We start from the raw sequence: 23,981 nt of genomic DNA, 5'->3' as shown, positions 1-23,981 counted from the left end.
AGAAAGATTCAATTTTTCCTTTAGCTGATGTACACCTAAGTCTAACATCGTCAAAACAAAAAACAACATTGTGGATGTCTAAGGACCTATTTGAGTAGAAAAAAAAACTTGTGAGCAAGAAAAAAAAAACAATATTTTATTTCCTGCTGTTAAGTGTTTTTCTTTGATATAAATCACACAAGCAACTACAAACTCAGTTCCTGCTTCAACGATATCAGGTCTAGGTGGACGTCGGTTCAAAGGGACTCAAACGTTCGCATTATATCCTTACCGCTACTGTCGCATTCTCACGGAGTTTGAGCTTTTTATGATGCACAGTTCAATTACCAGGGCCGAAAAACATGGTCCTCTTTTCTAAGGAACGACCTGTACTTTGACCTTCTAAAACAAAACCAACAGGCCATCCGGCCCTCGAACAATTGGGTTGACGGCCAGCCAAGCGTCGCCTAATTTTTTCCCGACAAACTATAGTGTGTCTTTTGAATGGAAAATAAGTGTATTATTACTATCATTGTCATCATCATAGTTGGCCACTTTATTTTCGCCACACAGGAAATTTCGGTTGTTCCCTGCCGTCCCATGTTCCGGCAGCGTCCGCCCCATTTCCAGAGACACAGGGTGCGCACTGGCACGTCGCATCATGCTTACGTTCGATGGGTACGTTTTTTGCCTTCGTACGGACGACACCAAAGCGTGGGGGGGAAACAAGAGAGCTGCAGTGAGAGAGGCAGCGGTGCCACAGAAACGCAAAGTCACATGCTGAGCAAGCTGTGCAGGCGCACGCACACAGGCAAAGCGCAACGGCACGGGAAAATGAAAGCAAAGCTTCCTACGTACTAAAAGCCTGCTAGATAAGCTTCGTTTGGCTGGGACTACAGCACTGTCCCTTCAGCTCCCGCTGCTCTGCTTTGCCCTTTGACCACTGGGCCGCAACATTTTTCATTGCGCAAACGCTGGATAGGCGGCGAAACCGGCAGACCAACTCGAAGGGTTCAGCCACGTTCATTCGTTCATCACCCTATTTGGATAGGACAGGTGCAAGCTACTCGTTTCTCTTCTATGTGTCCTCTCGGCTAAGTGATGTCACCACCCTCAGATTCGCAAATTACTGCAAATCATTTTTTTTTTACAATTTCTTGGAAGGGGTTGAAGGAAGAATGGGGGTACACCCATTTCCCAATTCCTATGTCACATGATCCCATAGTTCAACATGAAGGAGATGCGCATTGCACCAAAGAAAAACAAAAATAAGAAGAGAGTAAGAGAGACGAAAAAAATTAAAGACGTTTACAACACTCTCAAATCCCGAATTAGAGCGCAGCTCTTGAAGAGGAGGAGGGGAAGGTATGGAGGGATTGGTACACCCCTCCTCCCCTCCTCTTCTCCCACTCCCCTCCCATTTAGTGGGAAATTTTTGCTACATTTCTTGTTAAATTTAGCGGGAACATTTTTTTCGCTAAATTTAGCCGGGAATCTTTTCCTTTATATATGGCAGGGAGAAATTTTCTCCTCCTCCTCCTCCTACCTCGTGACCCTCGTGACGTTACACGTGACGTCATTATGGGAAATGTCTCTTAATGCAACGCGCGGTTACGCCAACGGCGACGGCGCTCAAGCCGGAAATGGGCGCCTAAGAGCTGCGCTCTAAAAGTAGTTCTGCATGCATTTTGCTGTTACAACCGCAGACGTGCTGTCTGCGTTGCCCCGTTTCCTGGCAGTTTGGAATAGCAGATCTGCCAGACTTTTATTGTTGAGCATGCTATAGCAGAAAGCCAAGAGGCAGCAATGATCGATCTTTAGAGATTTACACCAAAGGGTAGGTAAATGAACCTAATAAGGATACACACAAAACAAATCAGAAACCCAGAGTTTGCAAACCAATGCTCGAAGTTATTCAAGTTTGCACCTTTTGTCGGTGTCACTCGATCAAAGGGGTATTTTTATGTATGCCATGTCGGGAACACCACTCAAAGTTTACACCGAAAGGATTCTTTCTGGCATATGTTTATACCATGGTTAATAGCAAAAGCCGGCCTAAAACCGATAATATGCCCATCTCTGAAAAGAGTGCTCACACTGATGGAGGTGAAAGTAATCCTTTTTTTTTTTTTCTCTGTACTAAATATTGCACTAAATAAGCTTCAGCATCATGATTGCTATCTGGAGAAATGAATGCTTTGGAGGTTTTAGATTAAAAGTAAGTATAGTGAGAACAAGCAATAAGAAATCGCTCTGCCAACATTATTTTCAATCCTGAACTATCTGAATATTATTAATTAATGTCATGGCTACACTACACTCAGTTTATCCAGAGCCCCAGTTTCTTATCCCCTAGCGTAAACAAAGGCAAGCCATTTGCGAACTGGAAACTTATTGAATGTTGCCTAAAAACAAACAAGAATTACAATGATAAAATACTCAAACAACAAGGCAAGCTGCTGAAAATTCATCTTTGAGTTGTTTTGAAGACAGTGTGTGTGTGGCGTCTCCCTTTTTCTGTTTTCCTCAGTCTCGAAGATTTTCAAAAAAGAATAACAAATTTTTGACATCATATATTGGTACATTTTACACCAGACATCCAAGTAGAAATAGAGACGAGACATTGAAAATTTCATGGTTGAATAATCTAGATATTATGAACCATATTTTGTTGTCAAAATGCTTGTAGAGCTTGTTCCAATTATTTGATTTCTCACTTCCTGCAGAGCAGATAGTGCATAATCCATTTCAAGGTAGTAACTGCTGTGAAACTGAATTCTATATAAACATTGAGCATTGCAAACTACTATGAACAAGAATTAGTGCAAAGGACAGACAAGAACACAAAGACGACGACGGGACTAGCGCTCATTCAGAGCCGGCACTTTAACACTCCTACAAGAGAAGGAATAAGTGAAAACGGTGCTCAAGAGACGAAAAGGACAAAAGAGAAAGAAAAAAAGAAATAGGAAACATTAAAATCGACGCCAGTAGTGAGCTAGCGCCAGTTCCGTTTGGTGTACTTGTCCTGGTCCGTCCTTCGTGCTATTTATCGTTTATAGTGGTTACCCACCTAGCCTACCTCAATCTTTTACTGAAAACTGCTACAAATGGGACTGCGCTCCTTTCTGAAATCAAAGTACAGAATCTGGCAGCGATGAAGTTAATACTTTAAAGCTTTCTTATTTACCCTTGCAGTCATGAAACAAGCAAAAAGTAACAATGCTGTAAAATAGTTCAAGTTATGAAAACACATGTCACCTGAAATATTACCCCCCCCAAAAAATAAAAAAAAATTAAGAATTAAAAAAATATTTTGCATACACAAGTCATACTATTTGAACTAACATTCCAAACCAAATGTTCAAGGGATATGTATGGCAACACTACAAAAAACAGGCAAGAAATATAGAAAAACTCTGCCTCACTAGTGACATTCAAACATGCAGCTTCCACTGAATACAAACATGCACACCTATGGTCAAATCGGTGTTTAGACAACAAAAAAAAACAGTTTTGGCATTGTTCATGCAAACAACAGTGAAAACAATTTAGTGCAGAACAAGCTATTTTTTGTTGAAGGGGAGCAAGTCACACTAGCCAGGGGACACAATAATAGGGATACATTTCGGCAAAACTTCTGCCATGCTACAGAAACCAATCTGCAGTGCTACAGTGCGACGTACATAGAGGTCCCAGCAACAACAAACCGCCATCACAACAAATGCCTAACCAACAATCAACAAACTTCATATGTTATAACTAAAAAAAAAAAACACTACCTTCCTCATTATAGCATGGCCTGAGGAACAAGTTCTATTATGGTAACAAACATAACTAAATCTGTATATTCCTCTACATTGTCACCAATCAGCCACCTGTCCATGCGTGGCTTTGTTACGAGTAAATAGGATTACAGCCAGTGTCTTTAACAAACTATTCAGAGCCAACTGGGGAGGACTCTTTGAAACAACAGGACAAATACAAAAGAAGAAAAAAACTGAAAAGGTGAAGCGCTTGTTAGCCTATGAATGCCACTAACTGCTATTGTCCTATATAGAATGAGGCCCAGCCTCAATACCATGATAAATGCCAGGGGCTGCCATCTTAGCAATACCAATTAATAGTGCATTACATTTTTCCATGCTAACAAGCATCATTACTAAACAAATGAACTTTCTCAACAGAAAAAAAAAATGGCTAAAGAAGGTAATGCATTGCAATTTACCACAAGGGTTAAATTGCAGCGGCGTAAATTATTTCAGTCTAGGAAAGTTGAACAACGTCTTTCTCAGTGTTTAATGTTACAAATTCAATTGAGGTTTTCCAATGGAAATGATTCAGTCAAGGTCACCTTCTGTCAATGTAAAAAAATGCCACATTTGATTTCTACATACTGTCGTAATTTAAACAATAAAAAATGTCAAATAACGGTAGTCTCGAATTAAACACCACTAAAAAAGGTAATGTTTTTTCTTTCGTATGACAAAACATAGGCTTCATTTTATTCTTATTAATAAAATGAGTGCGCATAACTTAAAACTTCCTATTTAAGTAGACTTGATAATCTAATACATAAAAAAGTCTTCCCAGTCGCACATTTAGAATCGATTAGTGTCGTAACTTGGCGAAACAACACATCCGGTTGTCTTTCTTTCAGATTCAATATTGTTTAAACTAAGTTGTGAAGAGCTCATTTGTTAACTTGCTCTTTCCTCAATAATTTTTGTATTTCAAACGTTGTTTTTGTTGTGCTCGTTGATGCATTGAGTTGTGAAAAGAGTACCTATTTATCTCAAGCGTTTTGCATTATTTAACGTCGCTGTACTTCTATGACAGTTCCCTCATTACGCTTTTGGTATACACGTGCGTCTATAGCACGACACCTATTGCTAGTTGTAACTTTATTTAGATGTATGTATATATATACTGCAACTTCTCCAACTTTCTCGCTTTCAAATAAATGAAACTAATGAAATGAAGTTAGAGCAACGATCGGGCCGTTTCGACATCAGTCCCTTCCCTTTGGTTGGCACTGGCAAGATGGCAGCCCGGCCGCTTGGCCGGCTTAACGGCTAGGCTGCGACGGCACGAGAAAGTTGCGCAGCCAGTGCAAGAGCCCCTGGGCCAATCGAAAGCGCTCACCTGGGCGCCGGGGGTCGGAATGAATGAAGTTGTCGAGAGAGTCGACGGGCTCGCTCGGCGGTCGTTCCAGAGACGGCGGCGGCTTCATGGGCTTGTACACTGGGAACGTCTTGGTCGTCTGCTGTGCGGGCGTCGTCGTCTGCTCTTTTTTCGGTGCCGTCGTCGTCGTCTTGCGGCTTGCGGTCACGGTCGGCGGTGGCGACGGTAGCCCCTCCTTCTCTGGCAACTTGGGTGCCTGCGGCGTTGCTCCGACCCAAGCGTCTGGGTCTTCCGTCGTTCCGTACAGGATAAGGGACCACTCCCGTAGCGTAGCTTTGCCTAGAGGACGGAATACGGATCACGCAAGAAACGCACAAAAGAGGACGAAATACAAATCACGCAAAGATAGAGCATTCCGCAGTTTTACGGATTACCTTCCTCTTTCCATGTTACAAGCGACGCAAACCGAATTTGCGCGGATTCCCTCATTGTTTGTACGAGGAGAGAGTTTCTTCTCGTATTCTAGAGTGATCTCGTCGTCCTACCATGCTTCACACTCGTGTAAAATACCTACTACGTGAAACTGAGCGTCCCATATTTCTACGGACTGTCCGGCCATTTGTCTAACACAAGTGACGCAATCCGTATTTGTAAGGATTGCCTATCCCTGGATTTTACCCTTATCTCTGGTTTGCTTAACATAAGCCTCGTGCTCATGTTCTAAAGGCACAATGGCTGGGTCATCCCAACTAATGGTGCGTGCAGGTATAGTAGCAAATTCCCACTCCTAATGCTTTCAATATGAATCAGTGTTGTAATGGCTTACATTCATGTACTAATTACTACTGTGCAATGCATACCTATTAGCAGGAAATAGTAAACAAACTAGCACGAACTACGAGGATGTTTTGAGGACGGGACAGGAGGTGCAGAAGCATCTAATTTAATCCTCAATTTCCTCCACTGCACAGTCAGAACTCTAAAATAGAAGGGCAGTCGGTAATAGCTGTTCGTTTATGCCGATTGAAAACTCTAAAATAGAAGGGCAGTCCGTAGTAGCTGTTTGTTTATGAGGATCGAAAATATGCCTCAAATGTATATCGTAATGAATGTTTCACCTGAACTTTAACTTTTTTGTACTTACAGAAATTTTATGAAGCTTAAGACTAAGGTTTCAAAACTACTGCTTGGGGACACACACCTACAGTTAATTTAACAAAAAGCAATCCACTACTTCTGTGACTGAAATCATGCTCTACTGCAGTGGAAATATAGCGCATGACTATTATGTTTCATGTGAATTACGGGCCGTTAAGAATCGGAATATAAACAGAGGAACAGTAAAGCTAAAAAGCATGCAGCATTCATTCGGAGGTCATTGACTGGGTCAACCATGGTGGCCAGTAAATTTTACCATGCTCCATCACAAACCCTTCACCAGAACGCATTAGAGGAAATAAGGAATAATTATCGCTTTTCGTTAATCTCTTTTGTGGGACTTCTAACTCCATGTTAGGCAACAAGTTCTCTCTCTTGACTGAGTAATTCTGGCGGGGATCTGCTCCAAAATTTTAGATGTTGCTTTACTGTGTCCTTTTAGTATTATTATACAGAGCCATCTTCTACATAAAAGAGAACAGTTCTTTGTGCATGGGCAATGGTCAGATTATTCGGTAGTGAATGAATAAAGTGGTGAGAGCATTTTATGAAACAATTGCTCTTAATGCATTATAATGAAATCACATTTTTTGTTAACTACACATGATTTCTACCTTCCTTAGAAATCTATCTAAGGTGATAGTTTATTATTATTATTGTAAGTTATGTTATCACATAACCTAAAATACTTGCATAATCACCTAGCTATAGTTTGTGATCATATGACCTATAATGATTACGTGATCATGCGACCTATAGTGATAATGTGATCATGTGACCTCAATAATATTATAATCATGTGACCTATAGTGAATATGTGATCATGAGACTTTTAATTATGTGATTATGTGATCAATGTAATTATGTGATCAAATGACATCATGTGCACCTCCTAGCATTGAGGCGACAAACTATTTGCAACAACAAATATATATATAACGGCCGTAACAACACCAATGCATGTCGCTCCCCTGGTGCAGGTATAGAATATCAAACAACACAGCTAAAGGTTCAGGGTTTAATTCCTGGAAAGTGTGCTCTGTTAGGGCACCTGGCCATGCTATGTTTTCATACCAACATGCTATGATGACATGTCATACCAACATGTTACAATGTCTAGACCTAAAAATCGGCTCATAAAAGCATTCTGCTTTAGAGGAGCGGCAAAGCTACGAAGCACTTTATTTTAAAAAAAAATTTTCGACTATCCTGGTGCAACTGCAACGAAGAGGTAAGACTGCGTCGGAGACTAAGCTCACCGTAGTAACGCCCATCATTGTGTATCTCGAGTCTCCACTCGCCGTTGGGGCTCTCGCCCCAGGTGTGGACGCTCATGAAGGGCCAGGCTTGGAAGCCAGAGCGCGAATTGTCAAGAGGTCTTTGGGCTAGGAGGGTAGACCTGCAACCACGCCACACGGCATCCTCAAAATCTTTAACCACAACACACGTTTGAAAATACACTTTGGACGTTGAACTATGAGAGAGAGAGAGAGAAGACTTGCAAAAGAGGAAATACTAACGCGGGAGTTACAGCCAAGGGCCGAACGGTCATCGTTGCTTTGAGGGGGGGGAGGGGGGCGAGTATGCCAGAATGGCGGCACTTTTATATGCTCAGATGAAGATCAAGAGAAGGTAGAAACATTTTGTTTGTTTTGCTTTTTCAAAGCACTTTCTACTAGAAACACTCAAATCAAATCTATAGGAGAAACAGCATAGCTTCCAGAGTTTCCTTTATAATCTTTTGAGAAATGAGGACAAAAAAATGTAGAAATAGTGGTGATGGTGCTGCTGTATTACCCTAGGAGATGTCCCACTCCCGTTTCCTGTCATATTTTCTCTTCTCGAAAAAACACCTAGAGATAGCCCATGCCTAGAAAGCAGATATACTTGCTAAGGATGTGCAAACGCTGTTTCGAATTGAATAGTGCAGCGTCATCCTTAGCTTCAACATAGTTGAGGGCTGGTATGCCATGGGTTACCCTAGCACTGTGGAGCCTACAAAGAATGCAGCGCTATTCGATTCGAACCACCATTCGCGCACCCTTAAGTATGGATTTCGGGTGGTTCGTGCAATGCAAGTTTTGACAACCAGAGCATCTGTGCCTTTGACAGCTTAGAAGGCTATTAAACAAAGTTCTTCTATCTTTAAAAAATTATGACACACTTGGCATGACCTAGGGCATCTGATGTAGGCATAAGTGAACGAAAAACCAAGTCAAACACCTGTTCTTAATTTTTCTTTCCGTTTGCATACCAAAAGTTAGTTTACACACCTTCTTCAACTCCGTTCGACCTCCATGGACTGATGGGATATCATTTGGGGTGTTATAGCACCGTATTTTGTGGATCATAGTCTATATTTTTTTATTTATTTATTCAATATACCCCTCAGCGCCCAAAGGCATTACAGAAATGGGGGGGGGGGCATACACCGAGAGAAAAACAATAAACAAAATCTAGATTTGCAACATCTGATGTTCAGCACGGGCCATAACGGAATGTCCACGCACTTCCCGCCTGCAACCAGCCTGCATAGAGCCGACTGGATGGGCAAATTTCAGCAAAGATACTGCACACAAAAACTTCTTGTACACAGCACACCTCAAAAAATACCTGCTTTACCAGAGCACAATCAAGCTTGTGTGATCAGATACCATCGCTAACATAATCTGTCAGTGTCATACACCAAATCCCTCATGTCTTTCCATAATGGTCTTAGAAAAACAAATTCTTCTAAGGTCCACACCTGCAGATAGTCCGCACCATGCAAGATTAAAACTTCCATAAAGGCTATTGGGGAAGGGGATCCAACCCCAGTGGCTAAGTTGAGAGCTAAACCTACGAGGACAACGACACGGATTACATGCATGCATTCCCAACGCAGCGCTTGGCCGACGTAGCTGGATGCTGGTGCTTGCGTTAAACCAGTGAAGCACCAATTGAACACGAGCCCCTGCCAGACGCTGAATCGGCACTCGCGACCGATCTGTGCTTGTGCTCAATAGAGAAAGATGACGAACACCGAGAAGAAGAACACCGAGCTCAGCGGAAAACGTGACTTGCGCGGGTTCCCGAGCGTTTCCAACCGTTTGATCGGCGTCGTGTGGCTTACGAGGCCGCATTTGCAACACAAACTGCGAGGAGATGACAAACGTGTCGATCGTCTGCAAATGACTCTGCGTCTCTGCCCACTTTCCAGCTTGCCGTGCAACGACGCGACGCATGCGCCCTTGCAGCCGATCATGCAGGAGGAATCCGCCATTAAATTGCAAACACTATCCATAGTATGAGTTGGTCCCTCTCTAGAAAAAAATCATGAGTCATTCCACTCTGTGAAGGAGGATGAGCAGTAAAGCTGTTTAGCAGACGACACAGACCCGCCCTGAGGAGCCGGAGGAAACTGGACACGCGCGACGGGACTGCCACCCCGGGAGAGCGGAAGGAAAGGAAACTAGGCACGCAAGCGCTTGGAACGACGACAAAGAGAGGGCGGTGCGAGCATGGACATGGCCGATGCGGGTCACAAGCGGCAAATCTTTGAGAAACCTTTATTCTCTACCCGAGAGTCTACTGGTCTTGAAAATGGTGCCTACTGATAAGTGAATAGACCTACTGCTAAATTACCCAAGTATCAAGGAGAATTGCTGAGAATGGTGTTGCACGTGCAAGCATCTGCGGCAGTAACTGTTTCAAAGCAAAAGCCTAAAACAAATGGCATATTGCACACGCGTTCGTCAATGCTTTATTTTGGTTATTTACTTGGAATTTTTTTTATACGGGAAAGGCTTGCGGCGTGTGTGGCGGTGCGAGCATAGAGTTCTTAGTCACTGCACACCAAAAATCCATGAAACCCTAGCCATAAACAGCTACGCTGTAAAACGTAGGCTCTCTAGGAAAACAATCTGACAAAGTGCCTCCTATAGCCCAAGTTCCTCGCCAACAGTTTCAGAAATAGGGCACGCTCCCCCGATTGAGAGGTCATTCATTCAACCGTTCAAAGTTGTAGGGTCGGGAGGGGCGTACCTTGTTCCCGCTGGAGAGGTGAGGTAGATGTGGAGGTCCCCCCTCCTGGTGGCAGATAAGGTCACCTTCGCCTGAACATGCTCCAGAAAGCGCACATTTTCACAGGTCACATTCAGTTTTAGCTCCACATGACTCTTTGCCGGAATCAGCCTGCACAGAACAAAAAACGCCCAAGGTTAGCCGCAGCTGAGACGACTGGAGTCCAGAAAGAATCGGCGCGCGCCACATCTTTGGATGCCGTGGGTCTCGAGCACCGACGTCTCGCGGATCCCTCGTTTAAACGGCGATGGGTAAGGTGCAAGAAATTAAAGTAATACACCGATAATCGCAAATCTGAAATGCTGCGAACACCTTCATTTTTGCGGGCTCAATATTTTATGAATTTTGCCGAGTCTGAGACTTCTGAATGTTTGCTGCACACAAAATTTAATGAGTTGAAGTGACTGGTATGTATATTTTGTACCACGAGGTTACATACTATTTGTGCGATCTATTCTGTGCAACATTTTTCAAGTCACGAAATTCATGAAACTGGGATCTTCATAAAAATTAGGACGTTTACAGCAGCTTTATTTTATTCTAATATGCGGAAGAACCATTCCACAAAAGTGTGACGTGAAAAAACACCGAAACTGAACTTCCACGAATTGGACACAGAGGGCACCGTAACTCTGTCACTTTCTGCGCAAGAAACAATGGGTGACACCACGCGCACATTTTGCGTCTTCGACACCAATGTACAGTGACACCGATAAGATGGTTTATTCACTGTTCGACCAACTTCAGGAGTGAAGACTCGTCCAACTTATGGCGAATTTGCGTGGTACTTTCTGCGCGCTCTTTCCAGAGCGCGCGAGATCGGATGGTTGAAAGAGAGTGCTGTGGCCTGATCGCCTGCTTCGTTCCGAGGGCACCTCTCCCTCTCAGAGCGCTCTCTAGCACTCTGTCGGTAGCCATCAGAGTGCGGAGCGGCGCAATCGTCACCTCGTACTTGGACGGGGATCACGTGGTTTTGTTGATGATGGCCGGCAGTGGTCTGTGGTGGTGTGTGGGGTCCGGCATGACGACGATTGATATCTGGTACATTCTACAAAGTGCTTGTGCATTCGACAACTTCGAGAATTACGACGGACGAGACGACATTCGTTTGTGACCACATATATAGGAAAAGTCGACGTGTGAAGTACTCCCAGTGCTTCCACGAGATAGTTCATTTCCATGCGGTGATTCCGGTAAGCCTAACCGACGAAGGAACAGCTCGCACAGCTCGCTGCTGTTTTGCGATCGCTTCAAGAAATTCAGGTTTGGTAAAAGTGCGTTCAAAGGTTTGTGTTGTAAAATAGAGAGAAAGCCGAATATAATGCACTGTGATTTGTGTCACATGGCGATATGTGCTATATCCTGCTTGCACGATATTTCGCAGTGAGAAAAATGCAGTTTATTAACCATTGCATATTTGCCTGCTCTGCCGTACGCATGACCACTATCGCAGCACGTTCACTGTCGAAAATGCGGTGAATTGACAATTCTTTCCAAGCAGTGGCTTTCGTTCCGTTCTGCAAAAATCAATTCAAATACTGCTTTCTTTTTTTACATGCCGATGCGTAAAACAATATACGTCACAACCGTTATTTCATTACGTTGCAAGCGTAAATTTTGCTCAATCGTCCAGCGTACGCTGTAAAATATTTCTTTTTTAGTGCTTTATTAAAATTAAGAAGTTTTACTTCCAATACAGGTCTGAGAATCTCAGAACGCTCTGAACCCAGCAGTTGTGATCGGCTGAAAACGATCCCGAGTAGCTCTGGTGGCGAGGAGGGGGCGCTCTGCTCAATCAAGGTCAAAGGAGAGAGGCGACCACCCGAATTCACCATTAGAACTCGCGCACTATCGCCTTGGACTACTTCTGCTCCATGTTTCCATCATGCAATTAAACTGGAGTTAATTTTACTGTTCCATCAGAAATTCGGCACAGTCAAAAGAGGACTTGCAGCCCAGTCTTTTAAAAAGAAACATTGAATGGCCAAAAGCAACTTTTTTTAATTACCTGGATGGGATATGTATGCTACAAAAGAAACTTTCGCCGAAAAAAAACAACAACAACAAAGAAACTTTTAGCGGGTTATTTACTCTGTGATACTATATATTTTGAGGTAGGAAGGATTCTTAAACATACGTTTTTTTCTGAGACACCGATCGCGAAATAGAAGAGTTTTTGAATCTCTCCAGGGGGGCAATTGAGTTTTAACCCTTCGAGTGTTGCGTTTTTTTTCCCACATGCCGAACACTAGTTACTGTCTCAGTAACACTGTAGCGTGCTCCGTGAAGAATGTTTATTTATAAAATATGCAATATTTCATAGGCAATAAGTTAATCTATGTGTGCACGCCTCTAACTTCGGCCATTTTTCACATATTGTACTTTTCGAAACGCGGTATTATACAGTGGCACCTAGACCTTGACTCTTTTAAGCGGCCTTACTAAACCTTTGTTTATTAGGAACTGTAGCTTCCTTGTTTTCGGTTGTTAAACACGGAGTTTATTAGTTCTCTTAGATCTCAGTGTTTGCCTCAAAGCTTAAGGTTGAACGAAGTAGCTTCACCATTCTGTAACAATGAAAAAGGCGTAACAAAAACAACAGGTGCCCAAAGAAATAAAAATATTACAACATTCCATCACAAAATGACATTACAAAATAAAACATTGCTGTTATTAGTCACTCATTCATGCACCACTATACGTAAAAAAAAAAACGACAGCAGCAGTTGAGAGGTGCAGAAAACAAACCAAAACCACGCGGGAACGCACCCGAGTATACTCGGGCGTGGCGCTCAAAAAGTTAGTTCCTAAATAAAATATTTTAAAAATTTTGTTGCACAAGCATCCAATCCAGGCACTTAAAAATCTTTCTGGCGGGAGTTTGGAGTCCCTTTCAGATTCGTCCGTCAGCTAGTCAAGCAAGAAGTAAAGGAGGCCATTACTTGTCCATTGGCTGGGCCCTGACCATGCACATCTTCTGGGGCGGCGCAGTGACCCATCGCTTAGCCAGCATCACCATCGCATCGGCGTCCATCAGGCCATAGCCAAACGAGTGGCTCACTGAAAAAAAAAGAAAAAAAGAATCACGAGGAAACATTCACGCCTTCTCGAGACAGCCGACAGGGTATGCTTCCAGTCTCGAGGACAAGAAAGATCCAAGGCAGAAGACCTTGCTAGGAAAACTAGGCTAAACGCATATTCATGCTGCACAGTACTGCAACTCCCGGCCGGTTGGCATGTTTGCATTTGACTGCAATTGACCGCGTTACAAACGCTTGCAACGACTTACAACAAGATAACCACTGACGCCACCCATTGGGTAACCCTGGAACACTTTTGAGCACCCTGTGTTTTACGCATCATTCTTTCCCCGCAGGATAGAAATAATCTCGACCATGTTATAAGAGACTATTTCTCATAAAGTGTTAGACTCTATCACACAAATACTGCAAAAAAGTCGGTTTAGATAGACACAGATGGCGTCAGTGTGCTCTCCCGTCTTGAGCGGTGACAAGCAGTTGCAACACAGTCATCACACTCAAAGCAAATTTGTCCTAGCTCGACAAATTTTACATTTTGTGAAGTACAGTAGAACGTGGAACCTTCGACACTTCATTTGTGTTGTTCCACATACCATTCCAATGCTTAATCTGTGAACATATAACCTCCACTCACTCACAAAAAAAAAAGTCAAATTGGACGTTTGAGTGATTTATACAGCGTAAGGTTGGTCTGCCAGTAGGGGCGACACTGGTTTACACAGTAGATGAGCAATTTAGCCAGTGCAGTACAACCGCTAGCCTGGGGTCTTTAACATGCTCACGCAGTAGTGATATACGGCCGCACGCCGGTACGATGCTCATCCAGAATGAAACGGGCAGGGGTGGGGCTCGAACCCAGGATCCCTGGGTTCTGCAGTGCGAGCTTTCGCTCCACGCACGTCGAGCTGGGTGTGCGCTTCAGCCCACTCGGCCACCGATCCCCCACCACTCACTCACAATATACTTTAATGTGACTTATAATATAACAGCGAGGGAAACCAACATGCTGTTTTAGCCCCTCCATTTAAACAGAATGAAACCTGCTCTTGGTAAAAAGGCTATCGCAAATGCTTTTTGAAGAGTCGTCTCGTTGAGAAAAGCCGAAAGCCGTGCGACCCTAATATCAGAAATAAGAAGTTTCACTAGAGTTTGTTATTTTGAGAACAAAATAGGTGCCTTATAATTAAGCAAAGGAAAAAGCGATAAAAATTTAGAGATATCGCTCGCACAACTGAGTGGCTACAGGCATGTCTCATTAATACGAGCCCCGTTAATATGGATACCCTGAAATATAGACAATACTTTTGAAGACAAGATGGGTAAACATGCGCATTTCTGCCTCATTATTACAGACACCTCGCACTAAGGACAAATTTTTGGAGGAAAAGTGGTGTCCTTATTAACGAGACATCGCTATTGGGAATTCAATTAATCTCTGTACCCTACAATGGGTTTCAGTAAAGCAGACATCTAAATGTGCCAGTAACACCACAAATAGTACTGTATTGAACTTTAGCACAGTTTCCACTCCAAGATGTAAATTAAATAAAGTTTGAGTCACATTTTGTGTAACTGCTCCAAGTTTTTGAGGTTGGTCACATTAATAAGTGGAGGCAAGCGGTTTTGTTTCAGTGCTCTGAACAGTAGAAGTGTTTGAAAATTTTGTCGCAATTTACCAGATTCAAACTGCTTGGGAAAATTTCAGCGACCTGTTCGGGCGTCCCTAAAATTTGCCGTTAATTTAAGAATATTCAAACTCTTGTTACTGGCTGTCACATTTGTAACCATAAACGCTTTTCGAAACCCCATCGAGCAACATTGACAGTATTCCTTTCTTGACTGACGGAAACCAAGCGCAGCGACGTTGCCCGTTGCACTTAGTTTTTGTTAGGCAATGGTGACAAAGAGGAGAGGAGCCAAGTGAATGACCACCCGGTGGTGGAGGTGACGAAGCGTTGGCTCGAGTTCTAGTGGCAGGCTAACCTGTCATGGAGTGGGTCGTGAACCAACTGGACAGGCTAACAGAACTTCAAGTGGAAGCGGAAGTCGGAGGGGAGGCGACTGGCTGGGTCCAGTAAAACTGATCACCCGATACAAGGGGGAAAGCTTCGAAACCAAAATCCAAATCTAAAGAAACTCGAAGCGTGCAACTGAATCCGAGTCCTTGCCAAGCGCCGAAGCATCCCTTGCGTCCAATACATGCTCAGCGCATGTGATCACACAATGATGGGCTCGGATAATTGGTGCAGCAGCTACTAGGTGGTCTGACAGTCTACTAAAGACTGATGAAGACACTGGAGACAAGAGAGTGACAGTCAAGGTAGCCATGTACAGGGCAATAGAACAGCGACTCACCATTGCGGTTTACGCCATTCTTCAGCCAATCGCTCGCATGAAGGTTGGCTGGCTTGGCTGTTCGCACGACGATGTGCTGCATGTCTCGCCACGTCAGCTTACGGCTGCCAGAAGTTCGGAGAAACTTAGCACCAGGTTACGCAAGGGCGTACAACGCGAGAAATGTCATGGACGTACATCTAAGTGAGAACATGGACGTACAGAGTGCGACACAGTTAGTGCGAACAAGTTATCGCCGGTTTTTCCAGTTTTTCTCTTCGAAACCAAAGGATGTTATCCAAGTTATTATTGCTATGGGAAGAGCTCATTTAGTTCTATAATGTAAGTGATAACATTCTGTGCTCACTAATACTATCTAGAAGTAAAATGCGAAAATGCGCCGACGTCGTATTCGCGCTAACGGTGTCGCGATGTGTACATCTAAGCGATACTGCAACCGTGAGCTGAGCAGATAAATACGCGCCAACTTTTCAGACTTAAAAAAAAATTGTTTTCAGTCGCAAATCATAAACTTCAGTTTTCAAAAGCTAATGGGGAATGAGAATAAAGACCGTAATGTCCTTGTGTCACAAACTTGGGCCTCCCTAGAAACGTTTAGTCACTGCTTAAAAATGCTTCTGCCATGCAAGTGCAGCTTCCTCGAACTCAGTTAAAATGTATGCCTATTGTAATGTTACCGCACAGTCTGGCGGACATTGTGGTATGAAGTTGACATTCACTATTGTATACATTCTTTCCTATTCATTGCAGCAGACGTCCATATGGTAACAAAATAGTCACTGAAGCTTCATTATGGCTAGTTAGGTCTGGTTAGTTCAGGTTAAATTCTGAAGGTTCACTTACTATGGCCTGCCCTTGACACTAAAGATTGCACAAGTAACAGGTATATTTGAGGATTCATGCAAGAACAAAGGAAGTTATGAAGATACCATGTGGGACATGAGTAGCTAGTGCCAGAATCTGAGGCTTTTTATTCTATCAACCAGTTTAAAATGACAACCTTTTCTTTCATCAAAATCCTTTATCTTAAAATCACATTAATTGCTTTTTTTAGATTCTTTGTTTAAACCTGGCCATTACCCACTTCTGACAACAGCAAAAGAGCCATCCGATGGACTGTTACTGCGCAGCAAACGAACAAGGCCAAGGCAATTCAGTGGAACATCGCTTACTTGGCTTCCAGAGCAAGAGCGCAGATGCCTGCTGCCAGAGGAGCAGATGCTGAGGTTCCAGTGTGTGTGGAGGTGCAGCCATGGTGAAGGTCTGTCGTGATCTGAAGCAAGAGACTGGGTTTAGAGCTTGGAGTACTTACCTCCGGGCGCAGACCTAAGCCTGTAGGCATAAACTGCCTCCCAAGGGCCGGGTCCAAGACTCTTACTATACAAATACACAATTATATGTCTACTTCCAGAACTACTCACCTGCTGGAACTTAGCAAAGTGCCACCGACCCAGAAATAATTCCCAGGTTTTGCAAAAAGTGTTTGTTATAACAAAATTTTGTAATAAGTGGGCTAGAGTTTATACGCGTGAAGGTATGATAAGTTTGGTTTCAAATCGGCCATCTCCAGTGTTGGGAAGTACTTAAAGTACTACTTCAAGTAGGTTTAGGAAACTTGTACCTTACTTGAAGTACATTATCTGAGTGTGCACTTGTACTTTACTTAAAGTATTTTTTTTTCTGGTACTTTGAGGAAAGTACAATTCCCGACTTTAAAGTACATTCCCCAAATTTAATTTTGTTAAATTAATATTACGAAATGATGCTTTGTTAACTCCAAAGAAATACTGGGAGGGATATACGTAATATCCCGAGTCATCGCCCACCCCCCTACTGCCTGAAATTCGTTAAAAAAGTGGGGTGGGCCATGTCTCGGTGGGTGAGCACAAACACTTGAAAAAAAGCGGAAAAAACGCCTGTTTTTCTCTGCGTATCTAGCGCTGATGCACAAGAGATACATCAAACTCAAAACTCGATTTAGTTTCATTATTATATAGAAAAAAATGCTCACGAAAGAATATTTTACTATAGCGAAGTCCGTTGCTTGCATACGCGCTAGAAACACCGCCGATCTGCATATAGCGCGAACGTTTGTTCCGTGAAAGAATGTCACCACCATGTTCTCCTAGTTAGTAAAAAAAAAAAGAAAGAAAAGTCTACAAGAAAATAGAAAAACCGACCAGGCGCAACGAGCGAGCGAGCGAGCGGACCAAAGAAGCGACCAAGAGCAATGCTGGGAAAGCGGGAAAGCCGGCGGTCGCGTTGGCAAATACTTTGGCGTCGGGCCAAGTCGGGCGCCTTGTCAATTGCAAGCTCTTGCGCAACTTTCTTGTTTGGTGCGTACATACGTGCGTCCGTGCACGGCGGGCTATCAATGCACGGTTGGGACGCTCTGCAAACGTCTGTGTAGGACGTTCCAGCAAAGCTTTATTTACGCTTTGGCTTTGCCTAAAATATTGCACAACCGCGGTCTCGACGGGCGGGAAGAAGGAGCGGGTTCGCGGTGGCCTTACTTCGGCGGAGACAGACTTTGACCTAACACTCCGCGGTTACATTAACAAACTCTTATTTTGTTATCTCCATCGTTTTCTTTTCGCACGGATACACGACCACTTTGGGGTCGCTCACGGAGGAAATGCGTAAACAAAAAGAAGTGTCTTTCCCTCCTTCGTTTTACTTTGTCACGGACGTCCTCGAACTGTAAGGTCCGCGGCCGCGTCATTCGGGTAGGATGAGTGTTCGCGGATCGCAGAGTTCGCGCTGGGGTATTTGAAGGGGTGGGCGATGACTCGGTGTTTTTTCGGAAATCGATATTGGCCCCAAAAATAGGGTGGGCGATGGCTCGGGGATGGGCGATGACTCGGGATATTACGGTACTACTTTTTCCAGAAACGTGAGTAGACGATGCATCACTCCGTGTGTTCCGGGGGTGGCTTTCCCATAGCTTTTTGAACTCTCGCTACTTCTCGGTCAGTCAGTGTGAGCGAGGAGGATTAAAATATTAAGCGAGCAAAATTAATCATAATGGAGCACCTGAGACTGTGGTGCGGAAATATTAAACTTTCGAGTCGAAGAAAAAGACAACAGAGGAGAACGTCAGAATGTTTTGAGACATTCTCTTTTGTCTTTTCCTTCGACTTGAAAGTTCCTTAATTTTTTCGCACCCCAATCTCAGGTGTCTTATTATGATTAATTATCACCAGCTCGCTTGCACACTCACTGTTTTTAGTTGTTTTTTTTTCATTAAAGAGAGGACACTCCTCTATGAGAGGATTGCTTGCGGAAGCTACAGGGCTGACGTCATGCTCTCTCCTAGTACATCTAACTTCCCTTGGGTGCAAAAATCCAGTGCAGGAAAATCACTATAAAGTGATTTTCAGGAATTTGGCCCAATTCCTGAAAATAAGTACTCTGTGGCCACTTTATCAAATATTTGCCGCTGTTCTTGAAAATAGGTCATGCAGCCCTAATTACCCCTGAGCAATGCATACTAGTTAAAAAATCACTGTATAGTGGAATTAAAGGGTATCATGAACGATTGTGTTAAAATACTTGTACTTTACTTTGAAAGTACATTGTATTTGTAGTACTTTACTTTAAGTGCATTGCACCAAGTGTACTTACTACTTTACTTGAAGTGCATCACGTCTACTTTACTTTGTACTTTACTTAAAAGTACCTCTTAGATGTACTTTATCCAACACTGACCATTTCCTCTTAATGTGTTCGTTATAGCAGAAGTGTGTTATGGAGTGAGACTGTTACAGTTAAACCTGGATGTAACGAACCTGTATTCAACGAAATCCTCTAATTAACGAACTTTTTCGATTCCCCGACGCGATCCTCATAGAAGTGCTTATATTTGTGAACTCCATATAACGAAGCACTCGCACTTGATAACCTTGATTTAACAAACTCACTCCGCCGCAATCTCCATTTTTTTTTTTTTTTTGACTCCGATAATTTGGACTTGTTCGATATTTCGGACCTAAAGGCTGAACCGTGACTTACCCCATAAAAATAGTGTATATTCACGACCAATGTTTCGGACAACTTGAAGTCGATTATTCGGACAAAATTGTTGCGAACGATCAGCGGAAAAAACCATTGAGAAGCGGCCATTTTGAATATTATGTTGGCTGCAAATGGATTGGCTTGGTTTAACACCACTACTGGCGCTACTTGAGTACTCCTGGGTCCTACCGCTAGGTGATGCTATGTTAGCTATTTTTTTTTATTTAGCTGCACGTCGTCATCATCATCATTATCATTTCGCTTTTCCCGTTTCCTTGCGTCGACAGTCGCCATTTTACGCTCATGATTTTGCGCCTCTCATCTCGTTCGGACAACGCTAGCTTGGACGTCATAGCCCCATCTGTTCTTTTGCCGCCGCGAAACCTGAAACAAGGCACTATTTACAGCTTTTTTAAGCCCACTTGGAAGTAATAAAGGCAAGTTTTTCAATCTGCTGATTTTTCGGACTGCTCTATTATTCGGACGTTTCTTCGGTCCCTGCGAAGTCCGAATAATCGGACTTCGCAAACAACCTGTATAAGAAATACAGGTTGTTTATTTTTTGTTCAAACAGATTTATAATTTTAAAAAAGCCGTGAAAGGCACGCTAATCCAGTCCATGCAGGTGAGTTATAACGTCAGGGGGACATACTAATATAAGAGGAAGATCATCCTGACAAGTCCAATAATTAACTAAAATTTGTTCATTGATTTCTTAATTTTGGAAAATGAACACATGGTTCCAATTAGAAACTTGCTGAATGAGGTATGAACTGTATCGCCTTTGCTATATGTTGTTCCTCCCTGCCACGGCCCACGGGCCAGCAGTATGTATAAATAAATAAATGAATAAATAAATAAATGTCATTAAAATCTGCCAAGTCAGTGAAATTTAGAATGATTTGAAGCTGCGGTAAATCCGGGGTGTGCCCAAGTTTCCGCTTGTGCATCAAGCACAACGACGGAGCTATGAAAAAGTGGATGATAATCTTTCCATCCGCACTTTTGAATCACCAGCATTGTACAAGTTGCACCAGCATAAACTTTGGCACACCCGCGCACTTACCATATGCTTCAAACCTTCCCGATATTGAGCGATTTAGCAGTTTTCGATGACGCTCAGCAAGTTTCTAATTGGAACCATACCATATATTCACTAACTAAAAAGTTAATTAACATATTTTAGTTAAATATCTGACTTATTGTGCATATTAGCCTCTTACATTCTGTCCCCCTGGCCATATAACTCACCTGTACAGACCACATTATTGTCGCTTTTGTGGCTTTTTTAAAATATATTTGTTCAAAAAAAACAAAAACCAAACACCCTGTGTATATGTAATGTGACATGTGGCAAAAGAATAACTTTTCTTCTACTTTTGTGCACTTCTTTGAGGGCATTGCATCATTTTCTCTGAAATGCCACCACAACCACAGTCTGACCGTGAAATGCCTCCGCGCTTACTAGATTATTCTACTAACACAAGGTTCACGCACCTATGCGACAGGGGGTGCACTACGATGTCGTACCATGGGAGTGTGTTAGCAATGGTGTCAAACCACGGAGTGTGAACCCATAGAGAGAAAGTCAGCAATGGGAAGAGCATCAACCCTAGAGATCGCTAGCATTGGGAAAACTCCTAACTATGGGGAGAGTGTCAGTAATGAAAATCATATCATGTATAGAGTCAGCAACCAAAAGAGCCAGAGCAAGAGAGAGATTCACCAATGAAAGAGTGTCACCAAATGGGAGACCCCCACACTACGGTGAGAGTGTCAACGATAGAAAAAATTACGCTCCGACTCCATGGCCCCTCTGGTCAGGGTGGGACCAAGACGAGCAAGCAAGGTCCCTGGAAGACGTCGAGGCTCGCAGCCAACTCACTATCTGCCTCTCGCCCGTGGAGCCCGAGGAGTAGGTGGTGGCGAGGGTGGAGGAGCAGGCCTCGCTGTACCAGGGCACCAGACCGTTCTCCGTGGCGCTGCTGATGGACAGCGTCCAGATGGAGTTGGTGTAGCCGTCGCAGTTGCAGTTGTCCCTCTCCCGGCCGCCGTTGCCCGAGGCCCACACGAAGATGGAGCCCAGGCCGCCCCGGCCCTTCTCGATGCCGTCCCGGAAGGCCCGCGTGGCCAGCTCCCCGGGCCCGTCCACCGTCTTGCCGTCGTCGTCGGGGCCCCAAGACGCGCTGTAGATGTCGATGTGCTGGTCGTTCAGCGCCAGGGACCGGGCCTCCACTATGTCCGTCACGTCCCCGTCCAGCATGCGCACTCCTGCGAGCAGAGGAAGCAAAAATAAAGCACCCGCAACCTTTATCGCCGAAGTGCTATAAAGCATGAAATGCAGTTCAAATAGTGCAAGTAAGACCGGACAGGAGCTATTTGTCTTACTTGCTTTAGCGAAAGTCCTGTCTTGCTTGCTTTAGTGCAAGTCCTGTCTCAGCAATCTTATAATGAATAAAATGAGCACAAACAAAATAGTGCAAATAGGGCAAGGGGGAGCAAGTAAGACGGGACAGAAGTTATCCGGTCTTACTTGCTCTAGCACATGTCCTGTCTTACTGATTGTCCTTGTTCTATTTGCGCTATTTTGTTTGTATCGAAATGCACCAACTATACGCCATTTCACATTCGGTCCGAAACCAGACGCAGCAAGCTCTACATTCTACAATCAAGCGGCGCCAAAGGTGCACTGTCACAGTGCTCGTGGTCTTTGTGCATTTGCCATCACTGGCTAAAATAATAACGCACAGTTAATGCACTGCACTTCTTTCTATGCTTGAACGCACAACGGCAAGGAGCGTCATGACAACATTTTTGGTGCCGCTTGACTGGCTCCATCAAACAAACCCTAGAGTTGGTTGTCAGGACTTCATGTGAAAAGGAATATCCTATTATGTAACACCTTTTCCGAGTCACTTTATAAAACGCCAAACCTAACAAAATCTGCATTACAAAAAAAAAGGTCTGCAGTTTTAAATTTGAATTATTTATCGAATGAAAACTGCACACCGAGACTTGGTTGTTCAGGGCTTCCCTTACGCTGTTTTCGTCAGTAAAGCGACACAAAACACTGTATATTTTCCGGGTAATAAACAGCATGAGACCTATACTCATGAAAAGAAAAAAAAAATCTGAAATATAAAAATGTACAGATTAAAAAAAATTTAAACAAATTATTTAGGTGATTGGAAGAAGAAAAAGAAAAGCTCTAGTAATAACTAAGCTCCTGGCTGTTACTTTTTTTTCCCTTCTTTTTGTGGGTTGGTTCGACAAGTTCGCAGCCCCCCGTGAAAAGTGAATTGCTCGCTGCCCTGACACAACATCACAGGGCCTGCTTAAAGGCCGACAACCAGACTCGGGGTTCTGCAAGGCAGACGATCCTCCTCACCTTGGGAGAGCAGGAAACAGGCAACGGTAGACAGGGTAGAAAAGGGGAAAGGAGGAAGCGAGGGAAAAGTGGAAAGCGTGATCTGGCCGTTGGCCAGACAGACGCTGACAAATCAAAATCAGTTGTTTTTTTTTTATTCAAAACGATTGAAAACGATGCCTGAACATTACCCTCAAAATTCGAAACCTAAAAACTCCATAATTGTGAAATAGAGAAAAAAAAAAATTCAAAAAGCCGAATTTGAAGTTCTCGCGCGATTCGCGCCAGTGCAGTGACTCAGTGACGTCAAAAATTGAGTTGTCCTGCAACTCAAGTTTCTCTCACCTCGCGCCGTCGTGTCGTATTTGCCCGCGTGCCGCGATCAATCGCTCCGTGCGTGCTGCCTATCGCTGTGAGCAGACGAGGCTTCACTCTCCAGTCTAAAGTTCTTTGAGGGCCCTTCCAGCGATCTCAAATTCTTTCAAACGCGAGGTCGAAGGGAGCGCGCAGTGAACTTTTGTGAGCGAGGTGAAGGGCCACGTCGCGCCGTTTCTGCGTGAAAGGCTGCCCCGGCGGAGTCACTACCGAAACTACGATACACAGACGCCAAAACCCAGTTGTTTTGACCGTTTGGTCAATTTCCTTTTCGAAGCCTCAGAAGTCGTCAGGCACCTAAAAAAGAGAACCTCATCCGATTCCCCGATCATCCTCAGTGCTACATACGTCAAGCGCCGCCATGTTTTCCGAGGGAGGATAAAAAGCCAGGAGGCGACATCATTCCGGAATACGATTTTCAGTAGTTCGAAAAGAAGGGCTGTTCTATGAATGCTGTTATTAAATATTATAAAAAATGTCGCCTACAAGGCTTCTAAATTTCATAA

At 43.6% G+C, this 23,981-nt stretch overlaps 1 protein-coding gene across 1 annotated transcript in view; it reads right to left on the bottom strand.

Annotated features, from left to right (window-relative positions):
* Positions 1-23,981, bottom strand: part of LOC8050648 (furin-like protease 1, isoforms 1/1-X/2) — a 121,541-nt gene that overhangs the window by 11,108 nt on the left and 86,452 nt on the right. The window contains exons 6-12 of the mRNA XM_042289017.1: positions 21,619-22,004; positions 16,892-16,992; positions 15,720-15,823; positions 13,266-13,383; positions 10,285-10,434; positions 7,521-7,660; positions 5,125-5,442 (exon numbers count right to left, since the gene is read on the bottom strand). Coding sequence (XP_042144951.1) covers positions 5,125-5,442; positions 7,521-7,660; positions 10,285-10,434; positions 13,266-13,383; positions 15,720-15,823; positions 16,892-16,992; positions 21,619-22,004 — 1,317 coding nt within the window. The remainder of the gene's footprint in view (positions 1-5,124; positions 5,443-7,520; positions 7,661-10,284; positions 10,435-13,265; positions 13,384-15,719; positions 15,824-16,891; positions 16,993-21,618; positions 22,005-23,981) is intronic.

Source organism: Ixodes scapularis, unplaced genomic scaffold (genome assembly GCF_016920785.2).
Source record: "Ixodes scapularis isolate PalLabHiFi unplaced genomic scaffold, ASM1692078v2 PGA_scaffold11__112_contigs__length_91849675, whole genome shotgun sequence".
NCBI classification, from domain to species: domain Eukaryota; kingdom Metazoa; phylum Arthropoda; class Arachnida; order Ixodida; family Ixodidae; genus Ixodes; species Ixodes scapularis.
The sequence above is the reverse complement of the archived record's forward strand: the minus strand, read 5'-3'. Positions and strand labels throughout refer to the sequence as shown.